This window comes from Leptopilina heterotoma, unplaced genomic scaffold, assembly GCF_015476425.1.
Source record: "Leptopilina heterotoma isolate Lh14 unplaced genomic scaffold, ASM1547642v1 Lhet_325, whole genome shotgun sequence".
Classification (NCBI taxonomy): Eukaryota; Metazoa; Arthropoda; class Insecta; order Hymenoptera; family Figitidae; genus Leptopilina; species Leptopilina heterotoma.
In genome coordinates this window covers 956,869-969,442 of record NW_025111019.1, presented here as the reverse complement: position 1 = coordinate 969,442, position 12,574 = coordinate 956,869, and the positions used below count along the sequence as shown (strand labels likewise).

Below are 12,574 nucleotides of genomic sequence, written 5' to 3'. Positions count from 1 at the left end.
GAAAATATCAAATTTTTAAAATCATAAAAAACACTATTAAATTTTTATGCTAGCCTATACTCGTAATGAGATGAAAGTTAAAGAAAGAGTCAAGCTTCATTTTGGTACCAACCGGAAGTTGATATCTTGCACACAAGAAAACTTATGGCCATTTGAAGTCAGAGCCACGTTACATGTTGAAAGTATTAAATTTCTAAAATCATAAAAAACACTATTAAATTTTTATCCTAGCCTATACTCGTAATGAGATGAAAGTTAAAGAAAGAGTCAAGCTTCATTTTGGTACCAACCGGAAGTTGATATCTTGCACACAAGAAAACTTATGGCCATTTGAAGTCAGAGCCACGTTACATGTTGAAAGTATTAAATTTCTAAAATCATTAAAAACACTATTAAATTTTTATGCTAGCCTATACTCGTAATGAGATGAAAGTTATGGAAAGAGTCAAGCTTCATTTTGGTACCAACCGGAACTTGATATCTTGCACACAAGAAAACTAATGGCCATTTGAAGTCAAAGCCAGGTTACATGTTGAAAATATCAAATTTTTAAAATCATAAAAAACACTATTAAATTTTTATGCTAGCCTATACTCGTAATTAGATGAAAGTTTGGGAAAGAGTCAAGCTTCATTTTGGTACCAACCGGAACTTGATATCTTACATACAAGAAAACTTGTGGTCATTTGAATTCAGAGCCAGGTTACATGTTGAAAATATCAAAATTTCTAAAATCATAAGAAACACTATTAAATTTTTATGCTAGCCTATACTCGTAATAAGATGAAAGTTAAGGAAAGAGTCAAGCTTTATTTTGGTACCAACTGAAACTTGATATCTTGGATACAAGAAAACTTATGGTTATTTGAAGTTAGACCCAGGTTACATGTTGAGAATATCAAATTTCTAAAATCATAAAAAACATTCTGAAATTTTTATCCTAGCTGATACTCATAATGAGATGAAAGTTAGGGAAAGAGTCAAGCTTCATTTTGGTACCAACCGGAACTTAATATCTTGCATGCTTAGAAAGTTATGGCCATTTGAAGTCAGAGCCGGAACGATCTTCTGCCTGCGCAGGCAGGAAGTCTGCAGAGGTCTGAATGCTCCTTAATTGATTAAAAATGGGAACATTTTCTGACTGATCTTAATATATAATGATACGATAAAAAAATGTTATACGCATTTAATTTTTGAAAATTTTTTTTATTAAAATACATATAGTAATAACAATAACAGTATAGAGAAAATGTTTTTTTCCTTCTTTTCTAATCTTTTGGTATGTATTTTTAGAAAAATTTTATAAAAACTTGGTTTTGCACTTGAAGCACTATTTACTTTTAATACTACTCGACATTTTTTTTATAATGAAAATAAAGTTAAATAATAATTTGATGAAATTTAATAAATAAAATTTTATATTACTCTTTTAATGTTTTGTATAATTTTTGGCTCATTAATACATATTTACACGACACGTCGTAAAAGAGTGAAGAACGAAAAAGCTGACGACAATATCTGAGATAATATACAACAATATATACATTATTAATTTACAATATTTACAATATTTATAATATATTTACAATATAAAATAATGGATTAGTGTTAATTATTAACTTGTAAATAAAATATTTTAGAATTATAATGGTGCTTTCATACAGTAAGAATTTATACCAAAAGAAATATAAAAAATAAATATTCTAAAATGGGGTACCGCTCCACTGAAAGTAATGGATAAAATATTGTTTCTGCTTTCTAATTACAGTGCGAAAGGAGTTTATAAGGCAACTGCTTACTGATGTGAAAGCCTGCAGGGACATGTAAGCAAACTTTCCGGACGATAAATACGCCGCTCTCTGCGATCGAAAGGTAATAATTTCTATCAGTTTTCTTTCTTTTTTCGTCCAACCGTACCAGGGTGAATCATAGGCACTTAATCCGATATTCATACTCTGCAATAAAAGTATACAGATTCATCTCTGTTTCAAACTAAGGCTCTGTCCATACTCTTTTCTAAGCCATTGTGGACATAGCCTAAATATTATACTCTTTTATAACCCATTGTGTACATAGCCTAAATCTTATGTGATCGCGAATGTTTTTTGCAAACCTATTGTGCTTAGGTTAATACGTGACATGTGAGAGCACCTTTAGAATTCACGTGAATTCTATGGGGTCGTTCACAACCACGTAGTCATTCGATGTTTGGGGTTTTAATCTGTTTACCACGTAGTTTATGAAAGACCCCTAATTAGGAAAAGAAAGATTCGGCCTAATTATACTTATTACTTCAAGAAGTAGACAATTCGGAGGCCAACAGAAAATCAGAAGTTGAAAAATACCCCCAATCAAGTGAACAGCATAGGTTGCGGTATTATGTCCTCCCTAAATCGAAAAATAGTGCTTTGAATGTCACTATGAATAGTACAAATACCAAAAAATCGGGACGCATGATTATTCCCCAAATGTCATTTTTCCGAAATGTCATTTTACCGAACTGCACTTTTGCGAATAGTCATTTTTGCGAAAAGCCATTTTTGCGAAATGTCATGTTTACGAATAGTAATTTTTGCGAAAAGCCATTTTTGCGAATAGTAATTTTTGCGAATTGTCATTTTTGCGAATCGCCATTTTTACGAATTGTCACTTTTGCGAATTGACATTTTTACGAATCGCCATTTTTACGAATTGTCACTTTTGCGAATCGATATTTTTACGAAATGTCATTTTTGCGAATAGCCATTTTTGCGAAAAGTAATTTTTACGAATTGTCGTTTTTGCGAATTGTCATTTTTGCGAAAAGCTATTTTTGCGAATTGTCATTTTTGCGAAATTTCATTTTTGAGAAATGTCATTTATGCGAATTGTCACTTTTGCGAATCGCCATTTTTACGAATTGTCACTTTTCCGAAAAGTCATTTTGGCGAATTGTCATTTTTGCGAAAAATACAATAGTAAACTTGTAGGTATATATAGATTCACTATTGTATTTTTCGCAAAAATGACAATTCGCAAAAATGACTTTTCGGAAAAGTGACAATTCGTAAAAATGGCGATTCGCAAAAGTGACAATTCGCATAAATGACATTTCTCAAAAATGATATTTCGCAAAAATGACAATTCGCAAAAATAGCTTTTCGCAAAATTGACAATTCGCAAAAACAACAATTCGTAAAAATTACTTTTCGCAAAAATGGCTATTCGCAAAAATGACATTTCGTAAAAATGTGATTCGCAAAAGTGACAATTCGTAAAAATGTCGATTCGTAAAAATGTCAATTCGCAAAAGTGACAATTCGTAAAAATAGCGATTCGCAAAAATGACAATTCGCAAAAATTACTATTCGCAAAAATGGCTTTTCGCAAAAATTACTATTCGTAAAAATGACATTTCGCAAAAATGGCTTTTCGCAAAAATGAGTATTCGCAAAAGTGCAGTTCGGTAAAATGACATTTCGGAAAAATGACATTTGGGGAATAATCATGCGTCCCCAAAAAATCGTATAGTAAATTTGACAGATTACATCAACCATTAGAAAATTGAAGCCAAATCCACAGATGGCGGTTATACTCAAAATAGTCTGCAAAAGTACGACTGAACTAAAGACATCTTCCACTGCTGATGAATAGCTAAAGTTTAGAAATAATCGAAAACAGTATTAGAAGTAAATACTACATCAGCTCGGTAGAAAGAGACAAGTAGTTTCTATTGTCCCCTCTTCTTTCCTTGTCTAATTATTGGTAACTCTCTGCATTCGTCAGCAGTGTGAAACAGGCTTAAACCTTGTGATAGTAAGTGAACAAGGGGCACTAGCGCCCCTGGGAACCCCTGTTTGACTGCGCAGGCGTTATTAGACAAGGAAAGAAGAGGGGACGGTAGAACTATTCTACTACTCTCAATAAATCCTTACTTCAATACTTGTTGATGCAACTTTATAACTCTCACTATATCCTCAAAAGTTTCATCATCATTTTTCAAACAATTCCTACTATTAATGGGTTTTAATTTCGATATTTGGTATTGTAACAACTTAAAATGAGCGCATGCGTGAAAGACAAAGAATGCAACAGCCGTATCAATTCCAATAATCGGAATAATACTTATCACACCGGCTGGTATTTGCAGCATATACCAAATATTAAAAATTCTAACGTCCTCGTAATGTATTCCACTTGAATATGGTAATTGCTTGCTGATTATTATCGTTCCGTTTGTGTCGTAAACAAATTCGGAAAACAATGGTTGTACCAGTAGACCAAGTAGGGCAAAAAATACGTTTACAGAAAAACCATTAGTTAGGTACAATGCGACGGTAGCATAGCCCATTACTACTTCCGCTTCCTCTTTGTCTTTTACGTTTCCCCACAAGTCATTCAGATGGTTTATCAATTTAACGAGTTTTTTTCTTTTTGGAATTAGCAACATTACTAGAATTTGAAAATATGATGATTGGGGTGTGGTCACAGGTTGCTATGGCAACGTACAAGAGTGAGAGAGATAGACGATTCGTCTATCTCTCTCACTCTTGTACGTTACCATAACGACTAGTTATGCTTCGTTCATACGTATGCGTCACTAGAACGAGAGAAAGAAGAGGGGACGGTACGCACACTCTCTGTCTCTTTCTATCGACTTTACGCTTCTATTTATTGTCCATTAACCCCTTAACTGCGGTGGCCAAACAATAAATATATTAATTAAAACACACCTTGAAAAGCAACCACTAAAATTTCGATCAAATCACAAAAAATACTCAAAAGTTCCGTGGCATCAATGACTTTTAAATGAGATATCATTATATAGAATCCGGGAAGAGTCAAAAATAGACAGGTACAAATAGGCAAAATCATAAATACAGCATTGACCACAAAGCCCCATGATAGAAATGGTAAAACACCGCCAAACTGGAGGAAAAATTTGTTAATACGAAAATATTTGTTAAAATTACGATTGTACATTATAATAATACTACTTTGAGGGAATATTCTTCTAGACTACTTTACTATATACTTTATTCACTTTTAGTGAATTTTTCTTTCACTGAATAAAAAATTCTACTGCTTGGAAAAATAAGAATTAAACTCGAGAGCTTTCTGGGGGGGAAAGTAAATTTATATTTAATTAGATGCAAAAATAATTGCCGAAGGGAATTTTTTTTTGCCTTTTCCTGGTCACAGTATATACTCTCTGCGTCCTTAATTATTAAGCGTTGCTACAATATCGTCGGCGTAGCTATAGAATTTTTTTGTATGTTCCGAATCGAATATGCAATTCTATATCTAAAAGAAAAATGTATAATTTCTAGGATACGATCTAATAATGAATATTTATCGAAGAGGCATACTTTGAAGTGAACGTTTGGCTGTGAGATGAAATTTTACTTCTGCTAAAGGAATAAAATTAAAAGAAAGCCAAAAATCGAACATCGGATTCTAAACAAAGAAGCCAGAGGTGGATGAAACGCTGATGTTTGTACGCTTTTATTTTATTTAATTTTTTTCTGCACTGGGACTTTTGGGAAATCTTACAGATACTTTGGATTCCGCACTCTAAGATTATGGAGACAGAAAGGAAGTACAACAACAAAGAAAGAAGTAAAAAAAAGTGAGATCTAAGATGGTTCACCTATATTCGGCAAGGGTCCTGGTGGCATGTGGACTAACCATAAAATTCCATTAGTAAGACAAGAATCGAGATATGTCTGTCCTTTTCTTACTAATGTGTCTATTGCTTAGTCCACATGCCACCGGGGCCATTTTTTGGAAATTATGACCTCTGCCTCTCTAGAGACTATGTGGTTTATGGATGTCCTATTAGTTAGAAAAGGATAAACGTATCTCCATCCTTTTTTAACCAATGGGATTTTATGATTAGTCCACATGCCACCAGGACCCCTACCGGATCTAGATGAATTATCTTAGGTGCGATCAGAAAAAATAGAGGTATGTAGAAGCGTAAGCTACAAATTCCGTTTGCCTTGAAGTTGCTCCTAATGAATTTACTGTCACGTAATCACGACGTTTTTATATTATATTTAAAAACATTTTGTAAAAGTTGAAAATAACTGAATCCTTTGTTCCTTTGAAATCTAAGACTATATTGTTCCAAATGTTTGCACGAATCAAAAGTTAGCGGATGTGATTACCATAATGATCATATACAATCGTAAAATTTTTACTACCCCCTTGTGTGATGTCAATTCCCTTTACAAGGGAATAGCATAAAAGGAGGCACCCTTGCCGAATTTGCCAGTCCAGAAATCGCCACCAAGTTAAGAAGTCACCCTCAAATCAGAAACCCGCGATCTTCGTATCAGTCCAGAATCCGCGACCAAGTTAATAAGTTGTATATTGTCGTCGAGTTTATTCTTCGTCTCCAAGTCCAAAAATCTCTTCAAGTACCAAGTGTATTCTTCAAGTCTCGTCTAAGTCAAGTTCAATCAACGAGATAATTTCTACTGCGAGAAACATCTCTATTTTTCCGAGGACTGCATTATTTCGACTTCAACGTCAAATCAATAATTTGACACCTGGACTCCGGACCTTTCACTGTGGCTGGCCCGAAAACATTTCAAGGAAAATCTATTGCCTTCTCTGTCTACGCTAGACGACGTCACTTCTTCGACCACACACTGTACGAAATATCGCCTGTTTGAGTCTACGTCTCTAATAATAATTTTTATAGTATCCCTGAAGACATGACATTTGGATCTACTCTTTCTCTCTCACTCTAATTGTAAAGGATTCAAATAAAAACTTTAATAATATAACTTTAATTAAACAGTTACTCTTTCTTAAAACCTGTTTCTTGAAATCAGAGTATCACTCTGTGAATAAATCAGGTATTGGATCACCGATGTCGGACAAATTAAAAAAATAAATTAATGTTATGTTTAGTTTCATTTCTGATACATAACATTACTCTTGACTCCATTGTTTAGGATCAACTTCAAGGCAAACGGCATTTTTGAGATTAAACTGTAAATTTTTGTTTTCAATTCTTTGCTCTTCTTTGGGAACCTTACTTCATTAAGTAGATTATTCGGTGGCCAACAGAAAATAAGAAGTTGAAAAACCCCACCAGTGAAATGAAGAGCATAGGTCGCAGTATTTTGTCCTCCCTGAATAAAACAATTAGAACAAAATTACTTAGTGACTAGCATAGAATTGTGCAGGAATGCCTTCCTCGGACGAACGTCTCCCGCTCATGGAAGGCATTCCTGCGCAACACTGTAAAGTACGATTTCGTAGTCACTGTTTGTAAATGTTTGGGTACATTACGTCAATCATCAGAAAAGTAAAACCAAATCCACAAATAGCTGAGATACTCAAAATAGTTTGTACCAGAACGACTGAATTAAAGACGTCTTCCACTGCTGATGAATAACTACCGTCGGAAAATAAATTAAAACATTACAAGTTTTGTTAGGTTACTGAAATCTAACTTAAGCTCTATGAAATAACATGGAAGCGTTTAAAGGCACGATTTATAACCATAGACTAGGATAATTCACCTAGATCCGGCATGCGTCCTAGTGACATGTGGACTGACTATAAAGAATCCCATTAGTAAGACAAGGATAGACGTATCTTCGTCCTTTTCTTACTAATGGGACTTTATGCTCAGTCCACACGCCACCGGGGGACGCATCTGCTATCCGAAGTAAAAACCTAGTAACCGCATTGAGCCATTCAAAAGAAAATAAATTAAGCTCTGCTTACGGTTAATGCGGTTACTAAGTTTTTAATTTGAACAGCAGTTTAGCCTCCTTTATTCTTACATCTTTATTTCTATAATCGGACCAATCACAAAATTATTTAGACTCTTACTTCAAAACACTTTGATGTTGCTTCACAATTTCCACTATTTCACCAAAAGTACTATTATCCGAATTAAAATTCCTCATATGCCCTCCATTAATGGGTTTTAAATTCGACAGTCGAAATTGTACTAATTTGAAGTGGGCGCATGCGTGAAAAACAAAGAAAGCAACAGCTGTATCAATTCCAATAATTGTGAGAATACTTATCACACCGGCTGGAATTTGAAGAGCATACCAAATATAAAAAGTTGTAACCTTTTCGTGAAATGTTCCAGTGGAATATGGCAGTTCCTTGCTGACTATCATTGTTCCATTTGTGTCGTAAATGAATTCGGCAAACAATGGTTGTACTAATAGACCTAGTAGAGCTAAGAAGACATTAATAGCGAAACCGTAAGTAAGGTACAATGCTATTTTGGCATAACCCTTCACTACTTCACCCTCGGCCTTGTCTTTTACATTCTCCCATAAATCATTGCAGAGGCTGACTAAATTTATGAATTTTCTTCTCTTTGGCAAAAGTACTAACACTAGAATCAAAAGTTAGTTACAAAAATAGTAAAAAAGTAATTTTAAAACGCTATTCTTTCTTTTGGTTAAATGTTTTACTGTTTGGGTTATGTAAGGCTGTGTCCAAAATAGGATCTTTGTGTCCCTTATGTTGAACGTAAAATTAAAAGAGATTTTTGTTATGGTCAACGTAGGGGCATAAAGAATTTGTTGTGGACACAGCCTAAAAAGCGTCGCGAAGAAAAGGCCTTAAGAAGCAGGCGCATGCGTCTCTAGAGGGGACGTTATGTACACTCTGTCTTTTTCTAACGACCTGACGCTTCTTTTATCTTTAAGGCTTATACAGATCCGCGTCCTTTACTGTTTTAATTCTTTACGATACAGAAAACATTAAAAATTACTTTTCCTTTTAGAAAATTAAAAAAGAATTCTTTATTCTTTTATTAACCCTAAAACTTTTTTTGCTTCTTAGGCCCCTTTTTTGCCACACGTCACAGTATTTAGTTTTCGAGAATCCAATTTAGTTTCCAATACCTTTAAAAACAACAACTAAAATTTCAATCAGATTACAAAAGATATTCAAAACTTTCGTGGTGGGCATCAGTTTTAAACGAGTTATAATTATATAGAAACCGGGAATTGTCAAGAATAAACTGCCAAAAATCGGCATTATTATAAAAATACCATTGAACACAAATCCTAAAGAGAAAAATGGTAAAACACCACCGACTTGAAGAAAAAATTTGTTAATCCGAAAGTATTGTAGAAAATTACGATTGTACATTCTAGTTCTGTGGCAATATGTTAACGTTTAGAAGAAACTTAAGTCCGAAAAAAATTGTCTGGGAATATTTTTTGCTGAATGTTTTCTAGAGTACCTTCTACTAAGTATATACACTTTCTCTAGGCACTAATTTATTAAACATCTTTTATTATCTAACCAGAACCGCAGGCTATAGAATTTTTTTTATGGTCATCAACTATTCAGTGGTCAACGTCTTCCTAAAATATAATTTTAGGTGAAACGGATCGAAATCGGTTAAGGGGATATACTCGGAAATTAGTATTTTACTCGGGGGAAATTTCTTCTTAAATGACTTTAGGCACTGGCAACTGTCAGAACAATAGAGGGGAAATTTGACAGCAGTAGTAGCAGTATTTATAGCAGGAAGAATTTGCTTATTTTTCCCGACTGTATAAAGGGGGTTTATTGTTATCATAAGAATGTCGATAATTGTCGGTAAGTGATTCCTGTAATTATTTTCAACTCCGTTACTTTCTTTCTAGGCCAAGTTCTGACAAATGATTCGGATTTTTTATGCAGTTCGGTGGGAGTCTTTTATCCTTTTATTACTTTCAGTAGTGCATGCGGTTCGCCTCAAATTAACTCCGCGTTAATTATGATTTAGATCCAACGGAATATTATCGACGATTGGACCATTGTTAACTCGGAGTCAATGGCGAAAACTAAGGTGATTCCCCTAAAACTTAAGGGGTCACAAGGCCTAGGGGCCTTGTGAAGGGAAAGGGTAAAGAAAAGGTAAGGGTCACCAGAACCACCAAAGGTTCCTCGACCGATAATCCTCCTGGTGGTAAATTCTGGTGGTATGTGGACTAACTAAAAAATCCCATTGGTAGAAAAAGGACAAAGATACGTCTATCCCTTTCTTACTAATGGAATTTTATGCTCAGTCCACATGACATCAGAACTGCTGACCTACTGACTACCAGGCAAGGAAAACCTGAAGTCTAGTCATAATTTTCTTGCAGTTATATTAACACTAATAATTCTTACTGAGGAGAAGGCGTTTAAGGACATGTAGGAGAACTTTCCCGCCGACAAGTACGCAGCCCTTTGAGATCGAAGTGTAATAATTTCGATGAGTTTCCTCTCTCTCTTTGTCCAATTATACCAAGAAGAATCATAAGCACATTGTGCAATGTTCATACTCTGAAAAATGAAACATTTAACAAAGTAGTGAGATCTAAAATAACTCACCTACATCCGGCAAGGGTCTTGGTGGCATGTGAACTAACCATAAAATCTTATTGGTTAGAAAAGGATGGAGATACCTTTATCCTTTTCTAACTAATAGGACATCCATAAACCACATAGTCTTTAGAAGGGCCTTCCCTTCTTTCTTCTTTCCTTCCATTCTTTAGAAGGGAAGGCCCTTCTAAAGACTATGTGGTTTATGGATTTTAGAAGGAACGCCTTTCTAAAGACTGTGTGGTTTATGGATGGCCCTTTACTTTCCAAAAAATGGAGCCACGGAGTTTATGGACAACCCCTAATGGGACTTTTTAGTTAGTCCACATGCCACCAGGTTTCTTGCCGAATTTACGTAAGCGATAAAACGGTATAAATTAAATACGAGAATGCAGTGTGAGTGTCTAAGTTGCAATAAATCTAACGAGAGTGAAGAATTTAGAGAAATGGTTAATTATACTTATGCACGGTACTTCGAGAATTAGATTATTTGGTGGCCAGCAGAAAATAAGTAGTTGAAAAATACAACAAATACAACAGATGACGTAGATTACTGTTTTCTGCCCTCTCTAAATGGATAATTATAAAATTGTATTATTATTATTGTTTTAATAATAAAAAAATGTTAACAAATTAATTGATTAAACATTAACAGTTAAATTCAATATTTACCTAGATGTGGCAAGGGTTCTGGTGTCATGTGAACTGACCATAAGATCCCATTAGTAAGAAAAGGATAGCCGTATCTTCATCCTTTTCTTACTAATGGAATTGGTCCTGGTGGCATGTGGACTAACCATAAAATCCAATTATTAAGAAAATGATAGACGTATCTTCGTCTTTTTCTTAGTAATGGAACTGGACCTGGTGGCATGTGGATTGACCATAAAACCACAATTAGGAAGAAGAAGATGGAAATATGTCTATCCTTTTCTTACTAATGGAATGTTATGGTTAGTCCACATGACACTAGGACTATTGCCGAATCTAGGCAAATTATTATCTTAGGTTATGATAATTGATACATTACAGTGACCATCAAGAGATTAAATCCAAATGCACAGATAGCAGTGATACTCATAACAGTTTGGATAAGTACTACTGAACTAAAGACGTCTTCCACTGCAGCAGCATAACTGAAAGTTTATGATAAGTAGTAGCAATAAGTGGTTTGTATCGGATTGCACTTCCGGTAGGAACATAGATATAGAAGAATAGCGAGGGCTTCAAAAAAGCGTCAAGTGAATAGAAAGAGTCAGCTAGTGTCCTAACGTCCCCTCGTTTGTCTCTTTCTTAACGCATGCGCACTGAGGCGTTTATAGTGTCACCATGCGTTTTTAGCCATGAACTATTAAAACTAGATGGGCAAACCATCTATTGTATAGATTCCAGGGTGTGGTAGGCGCCTCTAGATAGAGAAAGAAGAGGGGACTTACACAAACTCTGACTCTTTCCATCGACCTGACGAAGATTCTTACTTCAAAACTCGTTGATGCTGCTTGACGACTCCCACTATTTGCTTAAAAGTACTTCGTGATTTGCCATCTTCAACACTATGTCCACTATTTTCTGACTTCAATTTAGAAATTTGATATTGTAACAATTTAAAATGGGCACATGCGTGAAAGACAAAGAAGGGTATAGCAGTGGCAATTGCAATAAGTGGCATAATACTTATTAGTCCAGCTGGAATTTGCAGTAGAAACCAAATATTAAAAATTCTAACGTTCTCATGAAATATTCCACTTGAATATGGCAATTGCTTGCTGACTATCATTGTTCCATTTGTGTCGTAGACGAATTGGGAAAATAATGGTTGAATTATTAAACCTATTAGGGCAAAAAAAACATTTATAGCAAAACCATAAGTTAGATAGAGTGCTATTGTTGCATAACCCTTTACTGCTTGTGCTTCTTCTTTCTCTTTTACATTCTCCCATAAATCATTGCAAAGATTCACCATGTTTACGATTTTTCTTCTCTTCGGCACTAGAACTAGAACTAAATAAATACAAGTATGTGAAACTTTAAGATACTGTAAAGCTGTGTTCATATGCTTGCGAATGTTTCTGTCCTTTTCTCTCGCATTATTCGATGAAAAAGGCTGCGTTTGAATGTAGTGTGAACAAGGCCTTAGTATTAAGGTCTTTCTGCAATAGGATCCTAAGGTAACGTCGCAAATACGTTTGCGTTGATTATAGCATTAGGATAGCGAACTATACAATCTATTTGGTCTTATTGCTGACGG

General features: G+C 34.6%; 3 protein-coding genes across 3 annotated transcripts; all 3 read right to left on the bottom strand.

Moving 5' to 3' along the window:
• Positions 1 to 1,467: 1,467 nt before the first annotated feature.
• On the bottom strand, positions 1,468 to 4,458 carry LOC122504894 (odorant receptor 13a-like). The gene is made up of 5 exons (XM_043616218.1): positions 3,915 to 4,458; positions 3,528 to 3,633; positions 2,293 to 2,388; positions 1,800 to 1,955; positions 1,468 to 1,518 (listed from the first exon to the last, which is right to left on the bottom strand). The coding sequence occupies exons 1-5, from the start codon at positions 4,427 to 4,429 to the stop codon at positions 1,468 to 1,470; spliced, it is 924 nt and encodes a 307-aa protein (XP_043472153.1). The 5' UTR covers positions 4,430 to 4,458.
• A 3,377-nt stretch (positions 4,459 to 7,835) lies between these two features.
• On the bottom strand, positions 7,836 to 9,120 carry LOC122504893. Its single transcript, XM_043616217.1, has 3 exons — positions 9,111 to 9,120; positions 8,062 to 8,356; positions 7,836 to 7,954 (listed from the first exon to the last, which is right to left on the bottom strand). Exons 1-3 carry the CDS (start codon positions 9,118 to 9,120, stop codon positions 7,921 to 7,923), a joined length of 339 nt encoding a protein of 112 aa, XP_043472152.1. The 3' UTR covers positions 7,836 to 7,920.
• A 969-nt stretch (positions 9,121 to 10,089) lies between these two features.
• Positions 10,090 to 12,306, bottom strand: LOC122504892 (odorant receptor 85b-like). Its single transcript, XM_043616216.1, has 3 exons — positions 11,805 to 12,306; positions 11,357 to 11,462; positions 10,090 to 10,287 (listed from the first exon to the last, which is right to left on the bottom strand). Exons 1-3 carry the CDS (start codon positions 12,287 to 12,289, stop codon positions 10,090 to 10,092), a joined length of 789 nt encoding a protein of 262 aa, XP_043472151.1. The 5' UTR covers positions 12,290 to 12,306.
• Positions 12,307 to 12,574: the final 268 nt, after the last annotated feature.

Excerpts from the sequence above, each read along its gene's own strand:
- LOC122504894 (XM_043616218.1), bottom strand. The coding sequence starts at position 4,429 with ATGTTGCTAATTCCAAAAAGAAAAAAACTCGTTAAATTGATAAACCAT. Across the intron at positions 2,389-3,527 it reads TCAATTTTCTAATGGTTGAT|GGAGGACATAATACCGCAAC; the intron begins GTAATCTGTCAA and ends TTTTCGATTTAG. Across the intron at positions 1,519-1,799 it reads CCCTGCAGGCTTTCACATCA|ATATTGTCGTCAGCTTTTTC; the intron begins GTAAGCAGTTGC and ends ATATTATCTCAG.
- LOC122504893 (XM_043616217.1), bottom strand. Across the intron at positions 7,955-8,061 it reads GTTACAACTTTTTATATTTG|TACAATTTCGACTGTCGAAT; the intron begins GTATGCTCTTCA and ends ACTTCAAATTAG.
- LOC122504892 (XM_043616216.1), bottom strand. The coding sequence starts at position 12,289 with ATGGTGAATCTTTGCAATGATTTATGGGAGAATGTAAAAGAGAAAGAA. Across the intron at positions 11,463-11,804 it reads CAGCATCAACGAGTTTTGAA|TTATGCTGCTGCAGTGGAAG; the intron begins GTAAGAATCTTC and ends ATAAACTTTCAG. Across the intron at positions 10,288-11,356 it reads TTAATCTCTTGATGGTCACT|AGTATGAACATTGCACAATG; the intron begins GTAATGTATCAA and ends TTCATTTTTCAG.